Source organism: Fulmarus glacialis, unplaced genomic scaffold (genome assembly GCF_000690835.1).
Source record: "Fulmarus glacialis isolate BGI_N327 unplaced genomic scaffold, ASM69083v1 scaffold11427, whole genome shotgun sequence".
NCBI lineage: Eukaryota > Metazoa > Chordata > Aves > Procellariiformes > Procellariidae > Fulmarus > Fulmarus glacialis.
Window position 1 is genome coordinate 24,473 of NW_009225126.1, and position 26,572 is coordinate 51,044.

The following is a 26,572-nucleotide window of genomic DNA, read 5'->3' on the forward strand; positions in this document are numbered from 1 at the left end:
GTGTCATTGTCTTTACATTCTCCTTCATATCTTCTCTCCATATATGCTGTTGGGTGGGGGGCGGTGTTTAAGGGACCAACATAGGAGGATCTTAAGCTGAGCTGTTGATGTAACTTCTGCAGATCAAGAGACTTCCTGAGAATCAAAATTTGCTGTTGTGCTTCAGGACTTGTACCAGGAAAAGAATGATGACTCTAGTGATCTGTACTCAGCAGCTGTCATTCAAACAGAAAGAAAAATTGGTTTTCTGGCCATTAAAACTAAACTTTCCCAGTCTTAAAAAAAACCCTGACCAACTGAGAAGAGGTTTCTAATGCAGTAGGAAAAGCTTGCACACACATTTACTATATTAAGGGGAGTGTTCTTCCATTCAGGTGCAAATGACAAGATAGAAATCTTCCAGAGCCATCTGTTGTTGGCTTTCAAGATTCTTTGAAATCAAAATGTAGACTCAGTCAGTCTACTGCTGAGGATTCCTAACGATTTCTAGAAATACACAAGCTTATCTTTGAAGAGTGCAATAGGCAGTAGGATCTTGTGTAAATGACACTTCCTGCAAGAAATGTTGTCTCATGGTAAATTTTTGTTTACCTTACAAGCTTGGCATGATATATTTTGCCTTCTGTTGCAGGTTGTGTTTCCGTAGGTAACAGTTCAAATGCTATCTGAATCCACAGAAGTACCATATGTTTCTAAAGGCTAAAGAATTGTTCTTATCACAGGGAAAAAATCAAGGTTGAAGTTAGTTCTCCTGAGTGTCTCAGTACTGTAGCATACACCATGTTGATGGGAGGCTGGAAGAGAGTTCCAGTCCCTTTCACATCAGTAACAAAGGGTGTATTAATGCTGGGTGAGGGAATAGAAGGAACCTTAAGGCCATACCTCCTGTCAACAGTCTCTTTCTGCCTGTTTATAGTCCAGATGATTTCAGCAGAGCTGCCTAGCAGCTATAGCTCGTACTAACCAATCTTTATTGCAGGATTAGTTGCTGCAATGGATGTTCTACAGTGATCTGAAAAAAATGTTCAACATTTTTTACATCTTTCTAGTTTTAAAAAAAAAGTTATTAGATAATTAATAGAAGAGTGCATGAAACTAATCTTTAGAAAGCTACATTTTGGGTATAATGGCTTGTGCAGGGGTAGGTTTTGATATTGAGCAACAAGCCTGTCTGGATTGCCAGTAGTAAGGACTTTGTTTTGGGTGGGGAGGGGGGAGGTTGGCATTGTGTTATGAGGTTTTGGTTTTGCAACAGTTACAACAGCAGTAGAAAGATTGAAACATTAATACTTTTCATTAGATGGAAGAAGAGCTAGACTTGTGGATGAAACATTTTTAATTATTTTATGTGAATCTGAATTATCTAGACAGGTAATGTAATATAACCTGTTTCAAATGCAAGAAGAATGTTAAATGAAAAACATGTTTTTCTAAACTGATAATGTGATACTTGAACTCCAATGCCTGTAGATTGTTTTCATGTAACTGAATAATAGTTAAGGTAATGCATTTAGTTGTAAAATGAGGTTCAGTAATGCTTTAAAATGTTTCCCGAAACTTGGAAATACCACAAATGTTATTTTAAAAAAATAATAATTTGCAGAGACCTTTTACAATTCTGGAAAAACACCAACTCATAGCTGATATAGTTATCGTGATTCAGTGAAGTATGAAGTTTCTACTGTAGTAGAGATTTTTCTGGAGACTGTTCAGATAAAGAAATTAGATTTGCTTATGAGTATGAAAGTTCATGCCTTACTAGAATTAGAGATTTGCAGCTTCATTTTTCTACTTGTCCCCTCTAAGTTGTACAATCTAATAAAAGGGCAAACTGGTCCTTCCAAGCTTTATTGCCACGATCTAGCTGTACTTTATCTGGATAGAAGGTTTCTGCAGAGTTCTGTACGACGACTGTAATATAAATGACCCGTGGTTCTTTAGTGGACTACTTGGGTATTGTAGGCTCAGGAGAAGTTTATTTTATTAGGACAATTTTTTTAGATACATTAGGTTGATAGTTTGTCACACTAGAATATCTAATCCTAGATATTAATTTTTCATTGGTGTTGTGTTTTCTAGTTATTTCTACTTGGGGTTCTGCCATGGAGCAGCAAGCAACCAAAACTGTAGATAAACGGTTACTTGACTTACCTGTCTATCCTCCTAATAGGTTGCTGAATACTATACAATTCTGAAAATGTTGCAGTGATGTGGTTTCCCAGCTGAACTGGTAGCAGCAGGAGTAGCTATCTGCTAGTAAAAGCAGGAGCTGGGCTAAAGTGAATGTTGGTGAGAACTGAATCATTAACAGGCAATTAGTTCAAAATCAGAAAGGGACTGGTTCACGTGTTTGGAAAAGAATCACTTAAAATTGCCAAGATGCTGAAACAATCAGGAGACAGACTTGAGGCAGGAATGGGAATGCAAATGCAAAAAACTTTCCCCTTCCAAACACTGTTCTTTCACTGTTCATTCACAGTTATCAAAAATCATCATGGGCTTGAGTTCTCTGTCCTTGAAAATGTATATTTGCTTAGTGTTTCATTCTGCGTCTGCTCAATAATATGTTCCCTTTCAGGAATGTTTATGAACAAGAGGGTGGGTCTATGGCTACAATACTGTAAGACAAAACGCTCATCGTAAACGCAAAAGCACTTCTCTTTATAACAGTGTAAGTATTTTGTCATAATTAGGAGAAAGTAATGATGCTCTTTGCATCTTTTAAGCAGTCATGTGATTTGCTTAAAAAACTCATAAGAACTTGTGCCTATAAAGCCTAAATGTTCAAGGTTTTTTTTAGATTTCTCTCAGAAACATTGGCTTTCTTACCTTCCACAAGTACTTGAGCTAAATATTTTTAAATTTAATTTTATCTTGGGGAAAATATGTGCTGCCTTCTTTTGATTTTTGAACTGAATAAATTATCTATCTGCAGACATTGAACCCTTAAGACTATTGTGCATAAAATCATCACACCCAAACCTGATTACAGTAGAACTTTGAAAAAATCAAAACACGAATTGTAACTAGTTTTTTCAGCAGAAACTTTTCACTTTGAAATTAATATGAAAATATTAACAGATTGTTACTGCCCCATTAGGCATATACTGTATTCTTACATAGTGAAAGAAGTGCTATATCAAGCCTACTGATGAAGACGCGGAGGCAGATGAGAAATTTGTCACCGTTTTTAAGAACCTAAAAAACCTCCTTCCTTCAATGATGGTTTGAGTGATTTGTCAACCTCGTTATTAAAAATTCATGCCTTCCCATATGAATTTGTCTGCAGCTTTTAGACAATGATGTTTGTTGTGGCTTTCTTCACTATATTAAAGAGCTCTTTCTTGCCCAGAAGTTTTTTTTTTTTTTTTCCCCCTCTTGTTCCCTTTGAGATAATTGTGCTGTAATCAAATCACCTTTTGATCTTCCTTGATCTTTCTTTTGATTGCTAAACAGATTGATGAGCTTTTTGTTGTAAGTCATTTTCTCTTTCCTCTTGGATTTTAAATGGTGCTACAAATAGCAAATTCTGAGATGTGAGCTCACTGAGATCAATAAGATTTGGGCTCCTAAAAGCCATAATGAATTTGGACTAAACTTCAGTCCCTACCTTTTTTATTGTTTATGTATTCATTTATTTACTTCAACCTTCTTACATGTTGCTACTCTATGTTAAAACAGTTGAGACAATATCAATCCTTTCTGATCAGGTGGTACCATGAGGTTGTGGTAGATTCGGTTTGTGTTTAACTAAATCCCTCTCGGAGATGCTGCTTTTCATGGTTACAGTTCTCCAGGAATCAGGTCTGGCCCAATTCTCTATAATTTCGGAGATGATCTCAAAGTTTCTTTCGGTAATCTATGAATGCCAGATGGTTCAGTAGATCTATGAAAATCTGTTTGCTGTGAGAATTCCAAGACAGATTTTCATGCCTCCTGAAGTGTATTTTGTCAAGGAAACTTGAGGGTCTGCATGTGAATTTCTTTTTGTTAGTACATTATGGGTTTTTTTGTGGCCAGTTAAAAACGTGTTAACTAAGCGAACACAATTATATGGACTAAGAATTCATAGACTGCTTCTGAGGTAAAAAGCTTTAAAGAAAATCTGTTTTGCAGCTCTCTGAGGATAGTAGCATAATTTTCACTTGTGACTTCAGCCCCTGTTTCACTTATTTTACTTGCATGCCTGTTCTGCAGTTCAGTTTCCATCTGACTTATGATCTTGTAATTTTTAGAGCTGCTGCCTTGTAAGATAATATTGATCAAATTCAGGGAAAAGACAAAATATAACCTGGAACATGGACACCATTTTAGCTGTCTCTGCATTAATTAGTACCTCTAATTACATGTACTGCTGAGCTTGTTTAAACCCAGTGTAGTGAAACAATGGAATTTTTAGTTAGAGCTGCTGAAAGAGAGCATCACTCTATGTGCTTGCAAGTTTAAAATAGGCTTGCTTTGCTAAATGAAGCAATCACTTTATTTTTCTAATATGCTTCTCTTAACTTAGTTTTAAATAGTACTATTTCAGAACAACTCAAATTTAACTGGAAATCTGACATATGCAATTCCACATTTAGAAATACCCACTGACAAAAAAATTGTGACAATTACACTATAAGAGAAATGTAAGTGTACCCAAATCTCCTCTTGATGAGCGACTTTTGACTGGGGCATCTTTATTGTAATTAAGACTAAACACCACAATAGTAAAGTAGAAGTATTTTATCAGCTTGGGATCCAATAAAATCCAGGTATCTCTGTGGTCTCAGGCTAACTTTCCCAGTGTAACATCTGAATTTTTGTTTTTCCTGTGTTGTCAGAATGCATATGCTTAAAGTCTGTCTTTCTAGAATATTGTCAATATTGCAATTTTTGCCTTTTTCTGTCTGTTCTGGATCAAGATGATTTAAAATGGTGTCATCGTTCTGCAGATTCATTTGCCAACTTAAATTGTAGTAAAAATGAATCAAAAGCTTTTAACTTTTAGTTAAGTAAGATTATAAAATTGTTTTTGTACCATGCTATCTGCACAGACCTGGAAGGGAGAAGGAATCCAAACGTGTTGTTTTTAAGGATGGAGGAAAACTCCGTGGTTCTTAATGAGGGGAAAAATGTGTTTTGCTTTTGATCTAGAAATGAAATAATCCATGGAAACGTGATTTATTTCTGTCACTGAGACTGGCTAATATTTCAGAAATGTTGCCCCTGAGTCATTTTCACAGGCATTAGATTGTACACTTTTAAAAGTCTATTCATTAATGGGGAGATGAGAAATCGGAGATAAACAGAATCATCTGCTCCACCTGATGGAGTGCTGATAAAGGAAGCCGTTCTTTCAATTGAGTTTCCCATATTTTCTTGTAATATTTCTGTGCTGTACTCCCTCCCTGTAGATAAGGAAGTTAACTGGTTAGTGAAATTTTCTCCCATTGTGTGTCTTCATGGGGAAGTGGAATAGACATTTTCTGTGGTGAATAAAAGATACTGATTTCAATAATTAACTGAAAACTGGATAAAATAACTAAAATAACAAACTCAGATAAAATCAGATATGTGCATATTCCTTTAGGTGCTGTGGATTTGTGCTGTGTATTTGGAACTGAAAAAAGCCACTTTTCATTCTTCAGTTCATAATTATTCCTTTTGCAAGAAAGGCAGAGATTTACTGCAGGATCAAGAAGAAGTATTTCACATTGTAAGCAAGAACCCTCACCAAGCTGTGCAGTAATCTGTCCCTTCTATACTATAATTTGAGGAGGAACTCTAGCAGATTATAAACTGTAAAATCAATAAGGCAGCTCAGTGTGACTAATAGATATTTGTTTTAGAAAATTTTTACCAAGTGAGATACCTGATGTATCTGTCATAATCCTTCATGACATTGTCTACTAATTTAGTAAACATGAAAAAGTTAACCCCCTGGAAAGTACCTTTTTTGTTTGTTTGCTTTTAAGAGTTTTAGCTAAGCTTGATCTATTTTTGTGTTTTTCGTGGCAAGGCTTGCAACATGATTTATATTTAGTTACTGGAAAAATAAAACATCCATCTGGTGGTCCCCCACAGTATTAATTTTCTTGCTATTATGAGCTCGCTCTTAATACTAACCAAGCCCAGGAAATCCCAGGAAATTATTTTTCAGACTATTTTTATCCCTGATTCACTTTTACTAGGATCGTACTATTACTATCATGAATGTAGTAAGTCAGATAATCAAGCTGCTTATGGCTTATGTTGTGGCAAGCTGAGAGGAAAATATATAGCATGCAGGACTTCACTGGTCATACTGAAACAAATAACTTACTGCGTATAATCAGCTAACTCAAAATACAACAAGGCACAGAGAGATTGAGGTCAGACATGCTAGGATGAAATTGGGGTCTTTCTGATGTGTGCATGCACTGGCAGAGACCTGTTATGCTAAATATGAACCAGATATACTGGCATGGGGAACAATATTTTTTCTTGGCATTTTTTAATGGCTTGGAATAAAAATTAGGAAATCAGAGCTAAATCATAGGAAAATCTCAGTGCAATCTACGCTTATTTTTTAAGTGTAAAGCACCATTAAGGTGATAATTCTGATTCACAGCACTTAAAATGTGAAATTGTTCATGTGAACGTACAAATGTTAAATGGTATGGGTTAAAATCTTTTGTCTGAGGCCCTTGTAAAGCATGCAGCTTAAGTTTTAGCATATTTATGAAATCTATGCTTAAAAAGTTATTTCAAAGCTGTGTACTGCCTTAGATAGTATTTTCTTTCTGTATTATTCAAGTAGTAGGACAAAGGCAAGTTTAAATTGCTTTCCTATCTATTTATTTAGAAAAGGCTTTGGGAGTATGGGATCTTCTGCTTCATTAATACTAATAGAAGCCAAACAGGACTTTTAAGTACCTCAAGGAAGTGATAGATATACAGGATTTCTATCTAGACTGTGGCAAAATGCCCTGTGCTTGATTGACTTGAGATGAAAGCTAACGCTGAACTAAGAAATGGAGATTGTTTTGCAGTAATGGTAGAGTGAAGCTTTACAGATCCATCTTGATAGCAGGGACAAGAAACTTCACTACATCTGAAAACTGCATGTTTGAGAACATCCTGTCTTCCACACAATCCCCACCACTCCTCTTATCTCTGGTGAGAGGCAGGAAGGAGATGGGAGGAAATGCCGCATATCTGTTTCTGGAAGGATACTGAACATCTACTTTATACTAAGTGCTAAGGGAAGACTCTGATAATACTTTCCTTTCTTTGGGAATTAATTAGTTTTTACCCTGATGGAACAACCACTTTTAATATATTTTTTCCATGAGCAGTAAAATTAAGTGCCATGGTTCCCCAAAAAGTGATGTGTTCTCTCTCATGGAGGGACCTGTGTCTACCTTGGCTGTGCTAGTTCAGCGTTACATCATGCAGATCAGCCAGCTGGATATTGCTGATTGAACCAAGGTCATTCACATTTTGTGGAAAACCTGTCAGTTCCTGAATAAGAAATAGGAGGCCTTGCAAAAATAAATCAATAAGGCAAACACTAAGATAAACTAAATTAGTATGACAAATAACTGTTCTAGAAATGGTATAAATAGAAAGATATAATAATGCTTCTTACTTTTACAAAAAGATACGGTTTCAAGAAACTTCTTACCTGTTCATGGGGGAAGTCTGGCAAAGATTTCATTGAGGCTTCTCTGGTTATATTCCTTTGGGTTTCTCTTTCTCATTAACAATTTTATTGCCATATTAGGCAACCTTTACATACCCTTTTTCCAGTTGTTTGGTTCTTCAAGAAGCTCAATGGAAACAACTTCTACTCTTGTGGAAAGGACGTGAGGTATTATTATTTTGTTCATACACTGTGAGACTTGCACCCCTCTTCCCCCTTTCCTCTCAGTGGTGCATGTTTGTGTTCTTAGCAGATCCTTTGCTATTTAGCAAGGAAGGAGTCAAAAGAAGATTAAAAATAAGAAAATAGAAAACTCTTCTCTAAGGAAAAATAGAAAGGAAAAACTTGCTCTGGTACTCAATTTCATGTATTGGTCCCTGCCATAAGGTTCAGACTGTCTCTTCCCTACTCCTTCTAACAGTTCTGCCATTTGTGAACTACTACAGAAAGATGAGGAGGAATTTGAGATTAGTGGTACAGCTGAGTATAGGGCAGCAGAGAAAGTTTGGAGGTGCTGTTGGGGGAAAAATCTGCCTTCATGTTTGTTGCACATTGGACAAATTGGAGTTAGTGGCCAAATCCCATCTGCAAGCCAGAATTTCCTCATACTTGAACTAAGGGATATTTTTTTCACAAATGTAGTTACTATAAGCTTTTTTTTTTGAAGGAGCGTCTACACATCCAATATTTCACTTGACCTAAAAGCATACGTAGCATTGCATCATGTTCATAAAAGTATGAAGAATACTGTCAATACAATTCTTAAATTTTAACTGAAAATTGCAGCACTGTTTGCTGTTTCATTTCATGAACTTTATCATAACTGTGTACTTTTTGGCCAGGCTGATGTAATGACTATTCAGCAAAGCTAGCCTGGGAAGCGTAACGTGAACACAGGTTGGATGATGGTGGCAGTCCAAGATGCTTCATCCTCATGAGGGTGGAGGTTGCAAGTTGCAGAGTTTGCACTGATAAGTTTAGGCACTAGTTCGTGGGTCTGTGCTGTTTCTAGCTCTTACTGAAATTGTTCTGTGATAAAGTAGGGGTATCTACCTTTCTCCTACCAGTTTATACTCTGATCAAATGATACAGGATTGTGCCATGGGATACTGTAAGTGGAAGTACAATTGCTTGGGTCACCATTTGGCAGAGGAAGGGAACATCTGTTGAATACCTTCGGAAGTTATAAGCTGAGATAGCCCGTGGTGTAGGTAGAGTTAATAATGGCTGTACTGGTGGTAGAGTAACATAATAGCAATGAGAATAAGTAATTATGGCAAGAATAAATCCTAGCATAAATTTCAACAGCCTCCGAATCCCTTAACCCAACTAAAGTTAACAAGAGTTTTCTATATATTGCAGGTGTTCACGTAATATAAATACGTTATCGTGAAAGTGGTAGACTTTGCGTTAAAATAGTTAGGAGATACTCACCAGCTTTTTTTACAGAAAGCAGTTTCTGAATCTTTCTTTTTTAATGACTTGAAACTTCTTTTTACTTTTCATCTGAATTTATTCTTAGCAAGATTAAATCAGTTTTGTCTCATGCCTTCCTGTTCTTTAGCTAAAATACTTTTCTGTCTTATTCCTTTGTCCGGTAGTTAGTAACCTCTTTCATCTGAGTTTTATTCTGTTTAGCTCATTTTCATTTCCCCTTGAAAACAGGCTTTCTGTTCCTGGTCATCCTGTTCCTTATCCAGTTTTAAACATTGGTGATGAAGATTGTCAACAGCACTTCAAATGAGGCCTTGTACAATAATATTATTTTGTATGTTTCCATATGAGATACCTCTTTGTCTCATATAATTTTATTATTTTTAACCATTTTTTCTAACCAGTGCAGAGAAGTTTTTCTCCATGCAAGGCTGAAAAAAATTTTCAATCAGTGTTTCACAAAACATTACCCTAGAAGCTGGCAGAAACTGTATAGAGTTAAGTTGGGTTTACTAGTTTGGTTTTTTGTTTGTGGGTTTTGGGGGTTTTTTTGGTTGGTTTTGAGGGTTTTTTTGTGGCTGTAGGTTATTTCCCAGACTGGGGTAAAAGCTAAGACTTACATCAAGTGAACTAGCTCATGTACTAATAACACATTAGCAGAACTTTTGAATCTGACAGTACAGAGATTTGAGAAGCAAAATGCAGAGACAGTGTATTCAGGTTGAGATGTTACTCAGTCTGTGTAGAGGAAACATGGAGAAGCTTGTCAACATAATAAAAGATCTGCAAATCATTCCTAAATAGTCAGTTTGACCTGAATAAAACAGTGCTCAGTTCTCATTACTGTACTGTACTTTTTAGAATATGAAGGTTATGCTTAGCATTGCATCTCAGCTTTTGCAGTATGATTTCAGCACAGGCATTATTTGCATTAATGTAGTCTTGAACATAATAAAGCCCTTGACATTGATACAGTTTATTTGACCATTTCAGTTTGAATGAAAATTTAAATGTTTTTTGAAAAGGCAGAAAAATTGAAAAAGTAATCAGCAAAAGTACTGTTACGGAATTGACTCTTGCAAGCAGGAGGTGGGTTTTTTATATCCTAAATATCAAATCCATCCGCAGATGCTTTACAAAAAAGGCACTTTAATGCAAAAGCTGAGTGTGCTGAAACAAAGATAGAAAGCATTCCATCAGCAGATGAAGATGATGAGCCAGCATGTTCCCCAGTAGGCCAGAAACTCAAAAACAGTGAAATATGTTTCATACTGAATAAGCTTAATTTGCACAGTAACTTAAACTTTAAATATAGTCAGGTCTGTTTCAACCACCAATGAAACCACTGGTTTTGTTTGCTAGACGTGACACTGTTCAGTAGTGACACAAGTTGGTGACATAGAAGCTGCTTTGAAATGGTCCATTTCTAGCTTATGTGGAAAAGGTCAAAAATACTTGAGCCTTTTTCTGGGTTTTGTGAGTGTATTATAAAAGTGTGTATAATATCTCCATTCCATGCATACAGATTTGCAGCTGATGATGGATTTCGTATCTGTTCAGGCTCTGGAGCAAAATTGAGGGTAGCATACCTTGTACGGAACATCTGTGTCTAACTTTGCCTTGTGCTCTCTTTAACAACAAGTATTAAACATGAAATAGTTTTTTCCAGCCACCATTTCTTTGTTAATGGAGAATGTAGTTATTAAGTTATTCCAGAAATCAACTGGAGGGCTTTGTAACACTGGAAACCTGGACAAAGAACCTACTTAAGTAATACATAACGTCTAGCTCTGCAACTGATTCAGAAAATAGGGTTTGCTGAGACAGTTCCCATGGAAGTGGAAGAGGGCTTAGTATTTGGTTTTGCACTCCTTTCCAGAACTGGTGTGTACATTTAGTACTGAGAGGTATTAAAGAGTGTAGTTCCTGGAATGATACAGGCCTTCCTTGATATTATCCAAGGTACCTCAAATGTTTTGAAATTGCCTTAAATCTACAGCTGCTGTAATAAAACAGACACCAGGTCTTCTGGATATAGGACACTTCTTTGCCTGTAAGTGATTGTAGAATAGAACGAAGCCACTTCCCAAAGCTCGAGAAGTGGGCCCATGTGAACCTCATGAGGTTCAACAAGGCCAAGTGCAGGGTTCTGCCCCTGGGTTGGGGCAACCCCCGGTATCAATACAGGCTGGGGGATGAGGGGATTGAGCGCAGCCCTGCCCAGAAGGACTTGGGGGTATTGGTGGATGAAAAGCTGGACATGAGCTGGCAACGTGCACTCACAGCCCAGAAGGCCAACCATATCCTGGGCTGCATCAAAAGAAGTGTGGCCAGCTGGTCAAGGGATGTGATTCTGCCCCTCTATTCTGCTCTGGTGAGACCTCACCTGGAGTACTGCATCCAGCTCTGGAGCCCTCAGCACAAGAAAGACATGGCCCTTGGAGCGGGTGCAGAGGAGGGCCACGAAAATGATCAGGGGGATGGAACGCTTCTCCTATGAAGAAAGGCTGAGAGAGTTGGGGTTGTTCAGGCTGGAGAAGAGAAGGCTTCAGGGAGACCTTACTGCAGCCTTTCAGTACTTAAAGGGGGCTTATAAGAAAGATGGGGATAAACTTTTTAGCAGGGCCTGTTGTGGTAGGACAAGGGGTAATGGTTTTAAGCTAAGAGAGGGTAGATTTAGACTAGATACAAGGAAGAAATTTTTTACAATGAGGGTGGTGAAACACTGGCACAGGTTGCCCAGAGAGGTGGTAGTTGCTCCATCCCTGGAAACATTGAAGGTCAGGTTGGACGGGGCTCTGAGCGACCTGATCTAGTTGAAGATGTGCCTGCCCATGGCAGGGGGGTTGGACTAGACGACTTGTAAAGGTCCCTTCCAATCCAAACTATTCTATGATTCTGTGAACCGGTGCCTGCCCTCCCTCTTCAGAGCAGGTTTGTGTAACTGATAGCACAAATAGGCATTTGTGTGGGCATTTAAAGGGTACTGCTTTACTGCAGAGTCAGTGAAGCTCAGTTACCCCAAAAAGTCTATCCTCATTTTCTTAGTTATGAAGAAGGAATTGTTTTCAGATTTCAATGTTGAATTTAAATACTTTGAGAATCTTAAGAAGCTTTTTTTCAGAAAGTAGAGAAAGACAAGTGGTTTTGTTTACTTACCCAAAACAAGCCATAGTTAGTAGCAAAACAACAGCTAAGGCAAGAGATTATTTGTTCTGAGCGTGATTTGCTGAATATCATGTCTCCTGACCTTTGATCAGATGAGCATTACTGGAGATTAATTGGATCAATGGTGGCATATGACATACTTCAAGTGTCTGTACAGAAAGATTTATGCTTATATCTGATTATAGCAGATTATTACCTGTAGATATAAAATGTCAAATCTACCGTGCATATTTAGGCCTTCCCAAACATCTGTTCAGTGTTTTGTGTATGCTGAGGGTTTTTTTGAGGTGAGTCTACATTTAAAAAACAAAATAAAAAAGGCCATTAAGGAAATTAGTAGTTTAATGTGGATATGACATTTGAGATTTGACTTGTAAGGTTGAACAAACACTTGGTTTGTAATTTGTCCAGAAACAACTAAAATGAAATTTGTAAGGAGGTATATGTCTGTTCTGCTCTAGAAGCTGAGATAAAACCCTTTCTTCTTTGGTTAAAGGCTGAGAGGTGTGATCTCAGAATACGGAAAATGAAGCACATTAGGTTGAAAAAAGAACTGATCTGTATACTGGTGTGATTCAAGAACTGAAATTATTTTCATGACTTCTAGTATTTAGGATACAGTTGGGCTACTATTTTTTTTTCTGAATGAGAGTTGCATGGAGACTTTTTTCCTAAGTAGGCATTAGCACATGTAATAATTTGTTGCCATACAGGACCTGAAAAGTTAATTTATTCAGCGAGTCCCAGTGTGTAATATACTACAATATGCTTCTGCTTTACTACCTTTTCCCCACCCCCCACTGGCTGATGTTTAGTCTTGCCCTGAGAGAAGAAAGCCATGACATCTTTTAGTGTACTTCCCTCTTCTTCTCTGTGAAATAATTCATATGGCACTTCCTTTCATCTCTTCTCTTACTTTCCTTACTTCACTTCCATCTTAAGTCTTTAAACATAGACCAGTTGTCACTTTCCAAAGATGCTGCTGTTTTAGGCCTATCACCAGGCATAGTGAATGATAAAGCCTGAGAATGGACATTGCCCAATAAGTGCCCAGTAAGTGAATCTTAACTTTATAAGGTATTTTGTTCCTGCTTATCGTGACATTGTAACCTAGGTAACTCAGTAATCCGACTTAACTTTTGTGCAACCTATCTGTGAACATGAACTCAACATCACCTTTGTGGGTCTGAGCCCCAACTTTGAGCCAAAGTTCACATTACCTAAACAGTATTTGTTAGAAACTACTTAGGAATAGCAAAGCCTCGGAATTCAATTATCAAAGCACGGACTATTAATTGCATTAAACTCTATATCCGTAAAACATTACGAAGTATAAGTATCCAGTGAAATATACCTAATGAGGTCTTAATCTCCAAGATGCCAATTTTCCAAAAGTCACATGGAATAAGATACTATATCTGTCGTGTTTTTATTATTGCATGTGGTTATGAAGTGGATATTTTAAGGCAATGTTGTTTCAATACTTTGTAGCATCACTGTGGAATTTTTTTTTTTTGTTTGTTTACATTCTAACAAGTAAATCAGTCCTTTTTAATAAAGGAATTACATAATATATGCAAGAGGTTTCTAAATTTGAGGAAATACTCAAGCTGGTAGTCACATCAATTGCAAGCCATATATTTTCTATTTCAATAACAGAATACTGTTTTCTGTTGCAGTTTTCATCATTTTGATTGCTTTCTAAACGCTGAGCGGAAAAATCAGTTGTAACGAAGGATTTTTTTGCTGTATGTGCATGTAGTTAGTAATTAACATACAATTACATACTTTTGTAGCTTTATTTCCTTACATCCTAGAGTATCTTTTTCTGTGTTTTCAGAAGTATTCTGTACATTTTTCACTGTTATGATAACATAAATGAAATAGTTGCCATTGTTTTGTGTCTAAGGAGGCAAGTTTAGGGGCATACATGCATGCTTTCAAACAACTGAACTATCTCTAAGATTGTCTTTTAGAATATCATCAAAGTGTGTCTTCAATTGTGTCTTTGTTCTAACTCATTAGTGTGTGACTCATTAGAATTATTATGATCAAAACCACTGTTAATTCACGCATCTTGAATTTAAAACTAGTATTCATTCTTGTTTTAAAACTCTAACTTAAAAGCAATTACAAAATGTAGTAGTGACGTAAGGCATGAGATACTTAAAATTAGAGGACTGAACAGCTTGCAGGAAATTGGCATGTAAGAATAATTAGTGGTTTCCTCAAAAATCCAGCACTAAGCCTTACATCTTTCTTCCACACACTCCCTCTCAGTTCCCTTCCAATGCTTCTTTGACTATCCCTGACACAATTCACCTAAGAAATCAAATCTCTGTAGGGCATAACTTTATGTTCATAAGTTATTTTCATAGCTGCTGTTTAACATAATAGTTCAGAAATAGATGTAAAATATAATGGAAGCCAAGAGGGTAAGTTTAGATGTAGTAAAAGGTAGATACTCCCCAGTATGACTGATCATATATAAATAACCAAGACGTTGAATTTGCCTCATGTTCTTCAAAAAGGTGCTGTATCACTGAGACTATTACTAGTTTCAGCTTCATAATTCTTTGGAGAAAAGAGAGCTGAAGAATTAGCATTATATCAGACAACACACCGTCCAATTTCTCTCTCCATATTGCTGGTCCAGCACACAATTAGTGCTTTGACTTCAACCTGATTAATGCTGATCTTAACTGTTTTCTAAATTAATATCAAAAGGTCAGTTTTAGGCCCATTTCGTTAGTCTCTTTGAAATAGCTGCACCATTTAATACATGTGCTGGTATTTCTTCTTATGGTCAGGGAACAGATAAAGGCATTAATCACAAAGACATCTTTCTTTTCCCTCCTAACTTTGCATCCCTCTAGTCTTCTGTTTGCTAGCTTCCTTTTTTGTCTTCGGTAACCTTGAAACAGATTCCTTTATTGTATACAGAGACTTCTCTTCTCTCAAAACCGGCTAATATTAAAACAGTTTATAGAACTGATAACTTTTTGTTGGATTAATGATCATCAAACTAATGAGTAACATTTGTGTTCAATATTAGATTATGTTGAATTTCTAATATGGCTCTGGGTTTAGAGTTCTGGGATTTGGAATACATCCATTCATATTCAAAATCTATAGCTCTCTATATTGAAGTTTCTTTAAGTTATGTACACAACCCCTTTATTTTGATTTCTCTCAATCTTCATTGTTAGTTTTTGTAACTTCATTATCATTCTTCTAAATGCATTTGACCCCTTAGCTCTGTGTTGTCTAGCTTTATCATTTATTCTGCAGCCTTGATTCAGCTCAGCCTTCAGCTAAAAGAATGGCTTTGCTACGTCACTAATACTTCTCTCGTTCGTGTACCTCAGCTCCACTGTTATCTACTCTCCTTCCCCTTCCATTTTTTATTTGCTGATTTCTTCATTCATGACTTCATCTCCTCATCAAAAGATCTGTTCTGACAGAACAGATTCATCCCAAATATTTTTTTATTTTCACGTTCAGAAATAAATCCATGATCTCCACAAAATGAGTTCTCTGTTCCGTCAGTTCTGTCACCCTTCTATTTAATCAGCTCTGCACTTAATGGTAGTGTGTGAGAAGTCAGTTACCTACAGGCCTCTTACCTTATGGTAATATTCTGTTCACTCATTTTCAAGAAAAATTAGGTAAAATTGAATAGATGTGGAGAAGAATAAGTACAATGAGTGGAGCAAGGAGTCACTGATATGGGGTAGCTAAGTTATTTTTAGTGTAACAGTCTGAAGGTTTAAAAAATGTTGTTTGACTATAAAAGCATAAGGAATGTAAATGCCAAGAAAGAAGGGTTTCAGCCAAAGGCCAATGTCAACAAACAAAAAAAATAGATGTAAACTAGTAGTGAGTTACTTGAAGCTGGACATTAAGAAGCTTTCTTACCAAATGGGGGAGTAGGGCTTTGAAATAGCCTCCCCAGATGACTAATGGGGGCAAAAAGAGGAGTGGCCAAAAAGGTGGTTTAATGTCTGGCAACATACCAGACTCTGACCTAAGTCTCAGAGAGTGTGCTTTATTTAGTTACACGCTCCCAATCTCATCTGTCTGGAGGTCTTGCATTACTAGATCATTCTTTAGGTCCTAGCCAGTGTCTGTCCCCTCTTACCAGTCCACACTGGGTATTTTTCAGGAGGATACTGGTACAGATATGATGGTTCTACTCATTCTCAGCTCATATCTTCTCTAAACTTTATAGCTTTCACAGATGCAGAAGATTCTCATTGTTTTGTGCCCTCTGTCTCCATTTTCCCCAGGTATCCATCCTATCTTGTCGCTTCTATTTGACTATTAAACTCTCAATCTCATCCAGTAATATCTCTTCCCAGTGTCAGCATCTCATCCTCTTTCATCTTATTAAGCCCATAGTTGATCATACTGCTGTTACCTAATCTTCTTTTATCTTGTTGTTTGGAGTTCTTCAGTACTATGCTGGACTCTCTTTAAAGCAGTTTCTCTTGCACCCAGTTCAAGCCATTGGCTCTATCTATGCTGATAAATTAAACATTGCCAGGGAATGTGCTTGGGTACTAAAATTTATCATTTATTCCATTCATTGTTAACAGGTTCCTGGTATGATTTTGATCTGGGAAAGGTAGTAGGCTGACAAATGATTCCTTAGTAGTTTGGAAGTTAGCATGTGCCAAAGACTGTCCCCAGTAGTCAATATGAATAAAGCTACTCTGATTTGGAGACATGGAGTTTAATAGCATGGACAGGGCCAGACTGGCAGTTGGCCTTGGTACTGCTCCATTCACTGATGTAAACGTAATGGGTACTTCCAAGTCTCTGGTGACCTCTTTATAACCACATATTAGAAAGTGCATTCCGTCTTCCCTTAACCTGATATGATAATTATCTTCTGTTTTCTTTGGTAATACTTGTGCTCCCTGAATTCCATTGCTGGGCTATGTCTGTAATTGCCTTTACATCTGTATTTCCAGTGTCACTGAGAAGGTGTCCTTACCAGTCCTCCATTTTTCTGTTAAGATTTCCCAGCTAGCTGTTGTTTTTCCCTTTTCATTTGCTAGATAACATTTTCTGCAGACACCTCATAACTACCTTTCTTTCAGATCCATCTCTTCCTGCCTTGCTCTGGTACTCATTGTTAATGAATTATGAATTCAAGCTAAGAATGATCAAATAGAATCTGAAACTGCCTGTTGCTGACCACTGAAGAGCATGTGTGGTCTTCACGTTTAATTTCTTTAGTTCTCAATTTCTGAGCGATATGAGTCCTATAGATTGTTCCATGAATACCATTTCAAAGATGCAATCTTTTCTTTCTGTCTCCACTTTTCTCCAGGCTTTTGTCCTGTTATGATTCAATTGTTGCAACATCCTTCTCTCTGACCTTTGCAAATTCAATATTCCTTTACTCGCATTCAGTTCTTGCTTCAAAGTTTATTTCCTGCCCTATCACTTTGCCTGTATCATTCTCTTTACATTCCTCCACTGACTCTCAGGTTAAGTATCTTTGAGCTCAAATAGAACCAAAAGCACTCCCTGTCTGATCCAGCTTTCATCCCATTGTTGTGAGTATTACAGATTGAACTTAGTGGTTCACCTACTACTTCAAAGTTAAACTTAAGCCATTTCTCTGCCTGCCTTTAGGCATCATCGTACCCTGATGCTGCTGCATTCCTCAAGTCAAAATTTTAGGTCTCTAGTTTCTACTATCCTGAGCCCTAGCACTAATTCAGAAGCTATCCCTGTCATTAATAGTGACACCGATGCCTTCAGAATTTACTACATGCTATTTCCTTTGCACACCCCTTGCCTTCCACATTCTAATGCACAATGTGCTGGATCCAGCAGAAGAAGTATTTATTTGGTGCTTGCAGTTCCTACCCAAATCTTACCCAAAATATAGCTCAATAAGCCTCAAAACTGAAAATATGAAGGAGGAGGGGCAGCAATAACTGTAAAAACTGGACGTGTTCAAACCCCATTACAGGTAGTGTAGAAGCTGAATAACTGTTGCTCACTGGATTCCATACCCAAATTCTAGTTCCACCCTTAAAGCTAACTTTGACTCTAATGCAGTAACTTGTATCCACCTCAGAATAAACCATAAGTCATTTGTTGCTCTTATTCTATTCTTCACTTGTCCTGCAAGGATCCAATGGTATCTCTAAAAGAGATACTAAAAGTTTCCGAATCTAGCTCTATTGGTTGATAAGCACAGCAAATCCAGAAATATCTGTAAGATATTTACTCTTGCCATTTAATGCCTCATCTCATTCCTGATATTGCTTGTCCACCAATGAATCTTTCTCTTCAGCCCCTTAATTTATTAATCTCTGATCCTAGTCTTAACACTAACAGTAGCCCAGTCCCTCTGTCAGTCCTAGGTTAAACTGATTTGTTTTTGCAAAAAGAACAGTCATCCTAACTTCTCATGGGACTGCTAGTAAGCTTAGCTTTTTACTATGTATTCGAATTCCTGCTCTCAGCTAGCTTTATCATCACAACACATACTTGCCTTCGTTACTAGACCAGCAGTTAAGTTCTTTTATTATAATTATTAAAGTTCAGCAATAGCCATGAGGCATTCAGCCTGAACCCTAATCTTGACACTTTTGCAAGAACTGTCGCAGGGAAAGATTGCTCAGGTCATATAGCTTAAACCAAAATCAGTATCAAAGTGCTTTATTAATTTACTAATGACAGATAATTAGCTGGTAATGTGTGAAGTATACATTCAGGATCAATATCAGCATTACAGCAAACAAACCACAATATTAGACAACTCCAGAATGTTAACAAACTCCTGAAGTTTCTAAACGCAACCTTCAAAGTTTCAGTTGCACTTGCAGGCTTGCATGCATGTCAAGTGTTACATGTACAGAGCTTTACATTCATGCACATCACCTCTCACAGGTAGTATGGGTTATGAGCACACACAATCTATTCTCGCAGTGCAGGTTCTCCTACTTGCACAAACCTCTTGTTGGAGATGTGGGTACTCCAGCTCTATGTGTGCTCGTGCAGCTCCTTACAACCCACTGATCCATATGTTGGCAAGAAAGCCCCACCACAAGGTCATATGTGCACAAAAAGACAGTTGCACTGCATGCTGTCATTCCTCTAGCTGAGCGCACGCTAGTCACAGCGTCTGACAGGGAGGCTGCTCTGGCTTAGACAGAGGTGATGCTGGCAAGGTGACTTCTATTTTTATCAGCTTGGGTTTTCATTACTGCTGTTTCCAGTCCAGAGTCTCTCCCCACCCTCCATTACAAATTTTCAGGCTGCTTTCATACTTAAAGGTAACTTGGTTTCAAAAGTCTCTTTGAAGTTTTTCACCTAATCACAGAATGGTTGACATTCCAACAATGGTTGGAAAGGTTGACCTCTGGAGGTCATCTGGTCCAACCTCCTTGCTCAAGCAGGGCCACCAAGGGCCAGTTGCCCAGGACTCTGTCCAGACAGCTTTTGAATACCCCCAAGGACGGAAACTCTACCACCTCTCTGGGCAACATGTTCCAGTGCTTAGTTACCCTCAGTAAAAAAGTGTTTTGTGATGTTCAGAGGGAACGTCCTGTGTTCCAGTTTGTGCCCATTGCCTCTGGTCACCACTGAAAAGAGCCTGGCTCCATCCTTTTTCCACCCTCCCTTCAGATATTTATAGACATTGATGAGATCTCCCCTGAGCCTTCTCTTCCCTAGGCTGAACAGCGCCAGCTCTCAGCCTGTCCTCATAGGAGAGGTGCTTCAGTCCCTTCATCATCCCCATGGCCCTTTGCTGGACTCTCTCCAGCATGTCCATGTCTCTCGTACTGAGGAGCTCAGAGCTGGACCCAGCATTCCAGGTGTGGCCTCACCAGTGCTGAGTGGAGGGGAAGGATCACCTCCCTTGACGTGCTGGCAATACTTTGCCTAATGCAGCCCAAGGTACCATTCACCTTCTTTGCTGCAACGGCATGTTGCTGGCTCATGTAAAGCTGTTGAACCAAGCTAATGGTTGTCTTCCTCTTTAACATGTCCAGTAGGGGCCCTGATAATAGTCTTCCTTTTTAATATGATAATTTGGAGCAAACATCCTTCAGACAATCAATATATGTATACACACACACTATTCTCACTCACAGTCGTATCTTAGCAGGCCATGTTGTCCAGGCCATTTCCTAAGGGTGGCCACTAAAATCTCCTATAAACTCTTCATTGTTGCTGGCACCAACTATCATTTTTTACTCAGAGATTTGCAAGACCCAGTAAGTGACCTAGTTCTTCAGCCTACTTTGGATTCTTTCCTGAACTCTAATTATAAACTCAATACTAATCCTTTCCAAACAAAAGCCCAGTGTCCCGTAACAGGTAAAGAAGTAAGATTTCTGTCTGTTCACTGTTAGCTACAACTCTCATCCTAAACCTATGAGTAATAACGAAGGCTTGCAATGCCTTTGAACACTGCACTAGTGATCATAAACCTTTTTGATACTTGATATATTTGTTTTTAAAAGCATAGATGTTTACATCTGCCTAGATCCATTAGTTGTTTTCCATCATTTGGTCTGTTTGTTGTTTTTCTCGTATTTCTGCTGCACAGTCAGGGTTCATGTGGTTGCTTAGTTTTCTGGGTCTCCATTTAATCAATGAGAATGCTATTGCAGCTTTTCTGTAAGCTGACACTTCTTGGTGGAGCTTTTATGCCAGCACTGTACAACTTCTGTCATCTCTGATGCTGGAGACTCATCTGACTTTAACATTTTGTGTGGCAGTTCCAGTCACTTCTTTCTACTTCTTTACAAAAAACAGAGAAAGTAGAAGTTAGTATGTTGAATGTGTTGCTCACTCACATTGATTTTTAAATAACAAAAACTGTAGCCATGCATTCTAAAGGTTGCACAAAATATTTGAGTAAGGTAGAGAGACTATTCAGTTTCAAGGAAAAATATATCTACCCAGACAATCACATTTTCATATGGTATGTTGCATCCAAATAGAAGCAATGTTATAACCTTTCAACTTCAAAAGAAACCAGACCCACAGCCCATTTACCAAAGTAGAGATTTAGCAGAAAGTGCATTATATATGGACAATCAACAATTGGATTACCCTGTCAGTCATCAGTACCCTTAATCAGACGGCTCATTGGCAGTAACAGTTGAGTCACAGGGCTCCTTTTTTGCAAGCTTCTTAATATAGTTTGGATGAACCCCAAACCAGCAGTAATAGTTTGTATTAATTCACTTATAGTTTCTATCATCTAGGTGCACACATGACCCGCAAAGATCCTGCTAGCTCTCTAATTGCTGACAATTAGTGAATTTTGCAAAGTGGATGTTTAGTAATCTCACCACTAACCTCAAGCACATAAAACTTACTTCAGTTTTATTGCTGTGTAAATGGCCAAATGCAGCACTTTACAGTTTTTATATAATTCTTCTGCAAGTTCTTCAGCATGAGACATTCAGTGGCTATGGGATATACATCTATGCCAGTAAAATTAAATTTGGAACCCACAGCTGGCCTGTATTATTCTGTCTTCCAACTTGGATTTAGTTTTTGAAAGCTTAATAAACTGAACCCAAAATGATGTAAAATGCCTGTCCTTCTCTAAAAACCAGTCTTAGAATCAGGCTATGTGTTTACAAATATTTTATGGGTTCACATTAGAATGTGAAACTAGTGGCTACACCTACTAGTCAGTTAAACAGTGTGAAGGCGTTGGCCCAAGCACTGTAACTCAGTTACCTATGTGGTTGTGTTGTTAGAAAGTTCTTTGGCATTATTCTCACCTAGCACTTTCCTGGATAATTCATAGATGTGGTTTAGGAGTTACTCCAGTGTAGAAACTAGTATGTAGTTTGGATGTGGCTCTCCTCTCTGGATGGTGAGCATTTACTAGTATATATGTGGCTGGTTTATGCCAGTTGGCCTCAAAGTCAAAGAAAGGCTCTGGCACTCTTCAACCAATCAATATAAATATAGCCAGTGTATCTGTTCTATAGCAACTTTCTGCAGAATGCTTTCATTCTGTGGCAAATGTTCTGTAATTAAAGGTAGTTGTATCGCGCTCTCATTCACTCTGGGGCTGGTACTGCAGCGTGTCCAAGAGGCCGTAAATTCTCTCTAGTTTATACCTTATAAAGTCCTTAATCCATAGCAAAAAGTTCAAATCATTATGGTATGTAAAGATGAATAAAAATGAAAGGATATTGTGGTCAGAGCAGTTTGTTATCCAGCATGCACCATACCCATGTATGCTAGAGCACTGAATATGTATGCTGGCTGCTGCACTAATTGATCTTCAGCCAAAATTTCTGTATTTCTGTTTTGACCACTGTGTTTGTAGAAGTGTGCTGTGTGTATTCAGATACCATTAATTAAGGATTATCTGCAATGTAATTTGTTTTTATTCCAGTGTGCATAGTCATAAATTTCAATGATTTCAGTATCATATGCTGTATGTAGCACTGCAGCACCATCTTGTGTGAGCTGCAAATGTGGTTTCAATATATGCATTCAGCAATCTTCATGTTGACTCTAACAATTTTATTTAAAACCCTTTTATGTAAAACTGAAATGGGGAAACAAGACCATGAAATAGCTCCTCCTTATAATATGTGTGCTAGATTTCATAACAGTGCGTTCATTTAAGATACCTATTTGTTAGGATGATCCGTACAAATATGAGGCATGGGATGCTGCAATCTGGGTGCAATAAATATGCATTTTATCTGTTTTATGCTACAAAAATACAGAAGTAAAGCACAGAGATTAGAATCTTTGTGAGAAATAAAATGAAACTATAGTATGGGAAAGAGCTGCTAGGGAAAATTAAGTAGGAATTTTTATGAAATAGCTGACAGGTATAAAGCTGGAAAATGCTTTTAAGTGATAGCAGGTAGCAAATAGGGCAAGGACTCAGAAATCAATGTTGATAATCAGCTATAGTGCTTTGAGGTTTCTGCGTGTTTGGAAAGATACACATGCACAGGTGCAAAAAGTGGGACGCGTAAAACAATCTTGTTCATATGACAGAACAAACAATGATTGGAGGCATGATTGTGGTGCATCAAATGCACTACTACACTTTAATATCTTACAAGCACTTCTTTTATTCCACCTTTTCATGCTTTAATTTACATCTAGTTTCCCTTCATTTTTCTTCCCACTTTTACTTAGCCAATTTCAGTATACTCAATAGTTTATGTAAAAGGAATTACAGTCTTAATGCAAGTTCAGCCATGGAGGAGGTAACTGCTACTTCCTGCCATTGCTATGAATCCAGCATATTAAAGTGAGGTGACAGTTCTTCTATTGAATGTAATGAAAAGAAGCTCTCTCAGTCACTTTTGGGACTTTCAGTCTCTTCTTTTGTGATGTCAATGATCTAATTTTTCCAAGTATATTAACAGAGTTTGGGCACTTATAAATGTATAGTAACTCTAATTCTCCTTGAGTGGTTATCCATTTGAACATTTAGGTGATGGAAACACATATGGTTAAGAACTCAAAGTGTAAGAATTTGTAGCCTTCATTGTAACATAAAATGCACTTTTACCCATGCGTGCTGCCTGAATGCGGCACAGGGAAAACACACCCCATCTTCCTTTTTATATGTGACTGAGTCATAACTGTTTTCATGCCTTAGCACCTAAAGAGTCCTGAGCCACAGTATTTTCTTACTGTTCTTCAATTAAAACTAGGAATTAAAAGTCAAAGCGTCTTTTACTTTTGTGGGTTTTGCTATGATTTCCTCAATCAAAATATCTAGCTTCAAACCACACTTTGCATGGGAACACATTGTATCATCCTGACTGCATTAAATGCTTGAATTCTTGGAGGAGGATCATGTAATTGCTGAATACTCAGTCTGTCAGGGTTTCAAGAGTGAAAAAAGATATTTAGAAAAGCTGTATTGCTGCCTTTTTTTGGTAGGAGTAACTGGTAGAGATAAGGACCTGACAAACATGAGTATTCTCATCTGGTTTTGTTTTCATATCATAAGAAATAGTGGTGTGTGACTTTAGATCATGAATATAGATATCAGGAGAGAGAGACTGTGTGATCCAGGAAGACAGCATTTGACTTCTCTGCAACCAACACTCTCCCAGCACATGACCAAAGAATTTTGTATTAAGCCTTGATGATTGCTACAAATGCAGATCATGAAGGGAAAGAACTGGCCTACGGAATGAACATATATATTGACAGATGCTGGGAAGAAAAATTTATGCTGTTTATGTATGCACATTTGTAGTCCATTATTCTTCTCTATCTGTCCTGTTTTGGCTACAGTTTGTGTTTGGGAAGCTTGAGGGAAAAAGGTTTTTTCCGCTTTCTTTTGAAGTGATAAAAGCAACTGGAAGAGAAGTTCTGTGGGTATCAGTTGTTGACGACAGACTGCTAAAAGAAAAGTTGTATTGGTGCTTCTCTCACCATCCTTTCTAGCTCTGTACTTGCAATGTGTAGACTAAGAAGAGCTTAAGTTTCCCCTTTTGCAACACAGTTCTGGCAGCAAGCAGGTGCAGCTAATGCTAAAAGCCTTTAGTCTTGCATGCTTGAGCATTTGTGCAGCCATCATGTCCATATGAGCAATACATACTGAAATCTCTCCACCTGACTGTGTAAACGTCTTCATTATTTCCTCTTAACTAGTCTTCCATTGCACCTTCCATTTTTCACTTTTAGATGCATTCATGCGAGAGATTTAACTGTTTTCTAAATCAACATTAAACAAATGCAACTACCTTGTATAGTTCAGACAGTTGAAGGAATTGAGAGCAAACATAATTATTAGCAAATTGAAGATACTCACATAGATTGAAAGTTCAATAGTAATAAACATTGCGATATGGGCTAAAAAAAATGTCAACAGGAGTGGAGGCTGGATAATGGTATCCAAGACTTTGGGTGATTTTAGCTCTAGATCAAAAGACTCATGGCACGATTCCAACCCTGCTTACGGACTGAAATAGTTATGTAGGAGCCTGGTGGAGAGAGAATAAAAGCCATCTGTATATGTGGTCTAAAATACCATTGTGTGAGCCAGGTTTCTTCCAGTAGGTCAAACCATAATCCATTCTTTCCGCTAGCACGTTTTGTGTGTTTTGTTCAATGTGTGAGATACACTAAAATCCTAGACACTGCAAACCCTATGGAAAGAGAAGGGAAGTGCTGTGGTTATTTTGTATTTTACCATCCTATATTCTGAATATTGTTAAAAAACCCTATGGAAAGAGAAGGGAAGTGCTGTGGTTGTTTTGTATTTTACCATCCTATATTCTGAATATTGTTAAAAAATCCCTGCTTTAAGTTTTGTAATTTCTCTGAAGAAACTGTCACAGAGAATACATACCAAAACTAAAATCTGAAAGTTGTTCTGTTCAGCAATCTTTCAGGAAGTACTCACACTTTCTTCATTGCACCACTTTTGTTCGTGCTGTCTCTGTTTGACTGTATGAGGCATATAGAAAAAATTGCTGACCTTTATTTTGTGTAGAGTACCACTTTGTTTATTAAATAGACTGTGCTGGTAGGCTAGAATCCAAATTGCACTTACCTAAGAATGTAGTGGAAATGAAGTGGTTTTTTATCAGTGGTTTATATGCTCAGATAAATTATTTTGGTGTCTTTGTGATTGTTTTCTAGTGTCGTTTAAGAATATTGTGTTTAAGAACTTACTGTATGTGCAGTTTAGTAATTTCCTTTTTATTTCATTTCTTTCACTTCAGGTAACTCTTGGAGCAATCCAGTAGAAGTGACAGCCCTTTATTCATTCGAAGGACAACAGCCGGGTGATTTGACTTTCAAAGCTGGAGACAAAATCACAGTCACAACCAAAACAGATTCCCAGTTTGATTGGTGGGAAGGAAGAATAGGAGGACAAACTGGCATCTTTCCAGCCAATTATGTTGCCATAAGTAACAACTAAATTTGTATAGAAGAAAATGTTGAAGCAGTAATGTATTTAAACTGAAAAATATATTTTAACTTTTCAGATTTTATTAAAATGAGAGTCTTGATCAAGACTATTCTAACACAAAATTGAAACATATTAAATGACCTTAACTTTCCCCTAAACTTATTTCTTAAATAAATAGTAGGTGATAGTCAATTTATGATGAAGTTTTATTTTTGAGCAAGTTGCTGTATAAAAAGTACTCCAATTTGTGTCTAGTTTCAATTCTGTCTTGCTATATGGATTTATTTTTTACATGAGGGAAAAATTACAAACAATTTAAAACTAGACATGCTGAAAAAATACTGATTTCTATTAAATTATAATTTATGGTCTGTTTCTATAATAAATGCTCTCAGATT

General features: G+C 37.4%; 1 protein-coding gene across 1 annotated transcript in view; it reads left to right on the forward strand.

Annotated features, from left to right (window-relative positions):
• SH3YL1 (SH3 and SYLF domain containing 1) overlaps window positions 1-26,183 on the forward strand; it is a gene marked incomplete at its 5' end in the record, with an annotated part of 49,892 nt that extends 23,709 nt beyond the window's left edge. The window contains one exon of the mRNA XM_009582381.1: window positions 25,984-26,183. Coding sequence (XP_009580676.1) covers window positions 25,984-26,183 — 200 coding nt within the window. The remainder of the gene's footprint in view (window positions 1-25,983) is intronic.
• Between the last annotated feature and the right edge of the window lie 389 nt (window positions 26,184-26,572).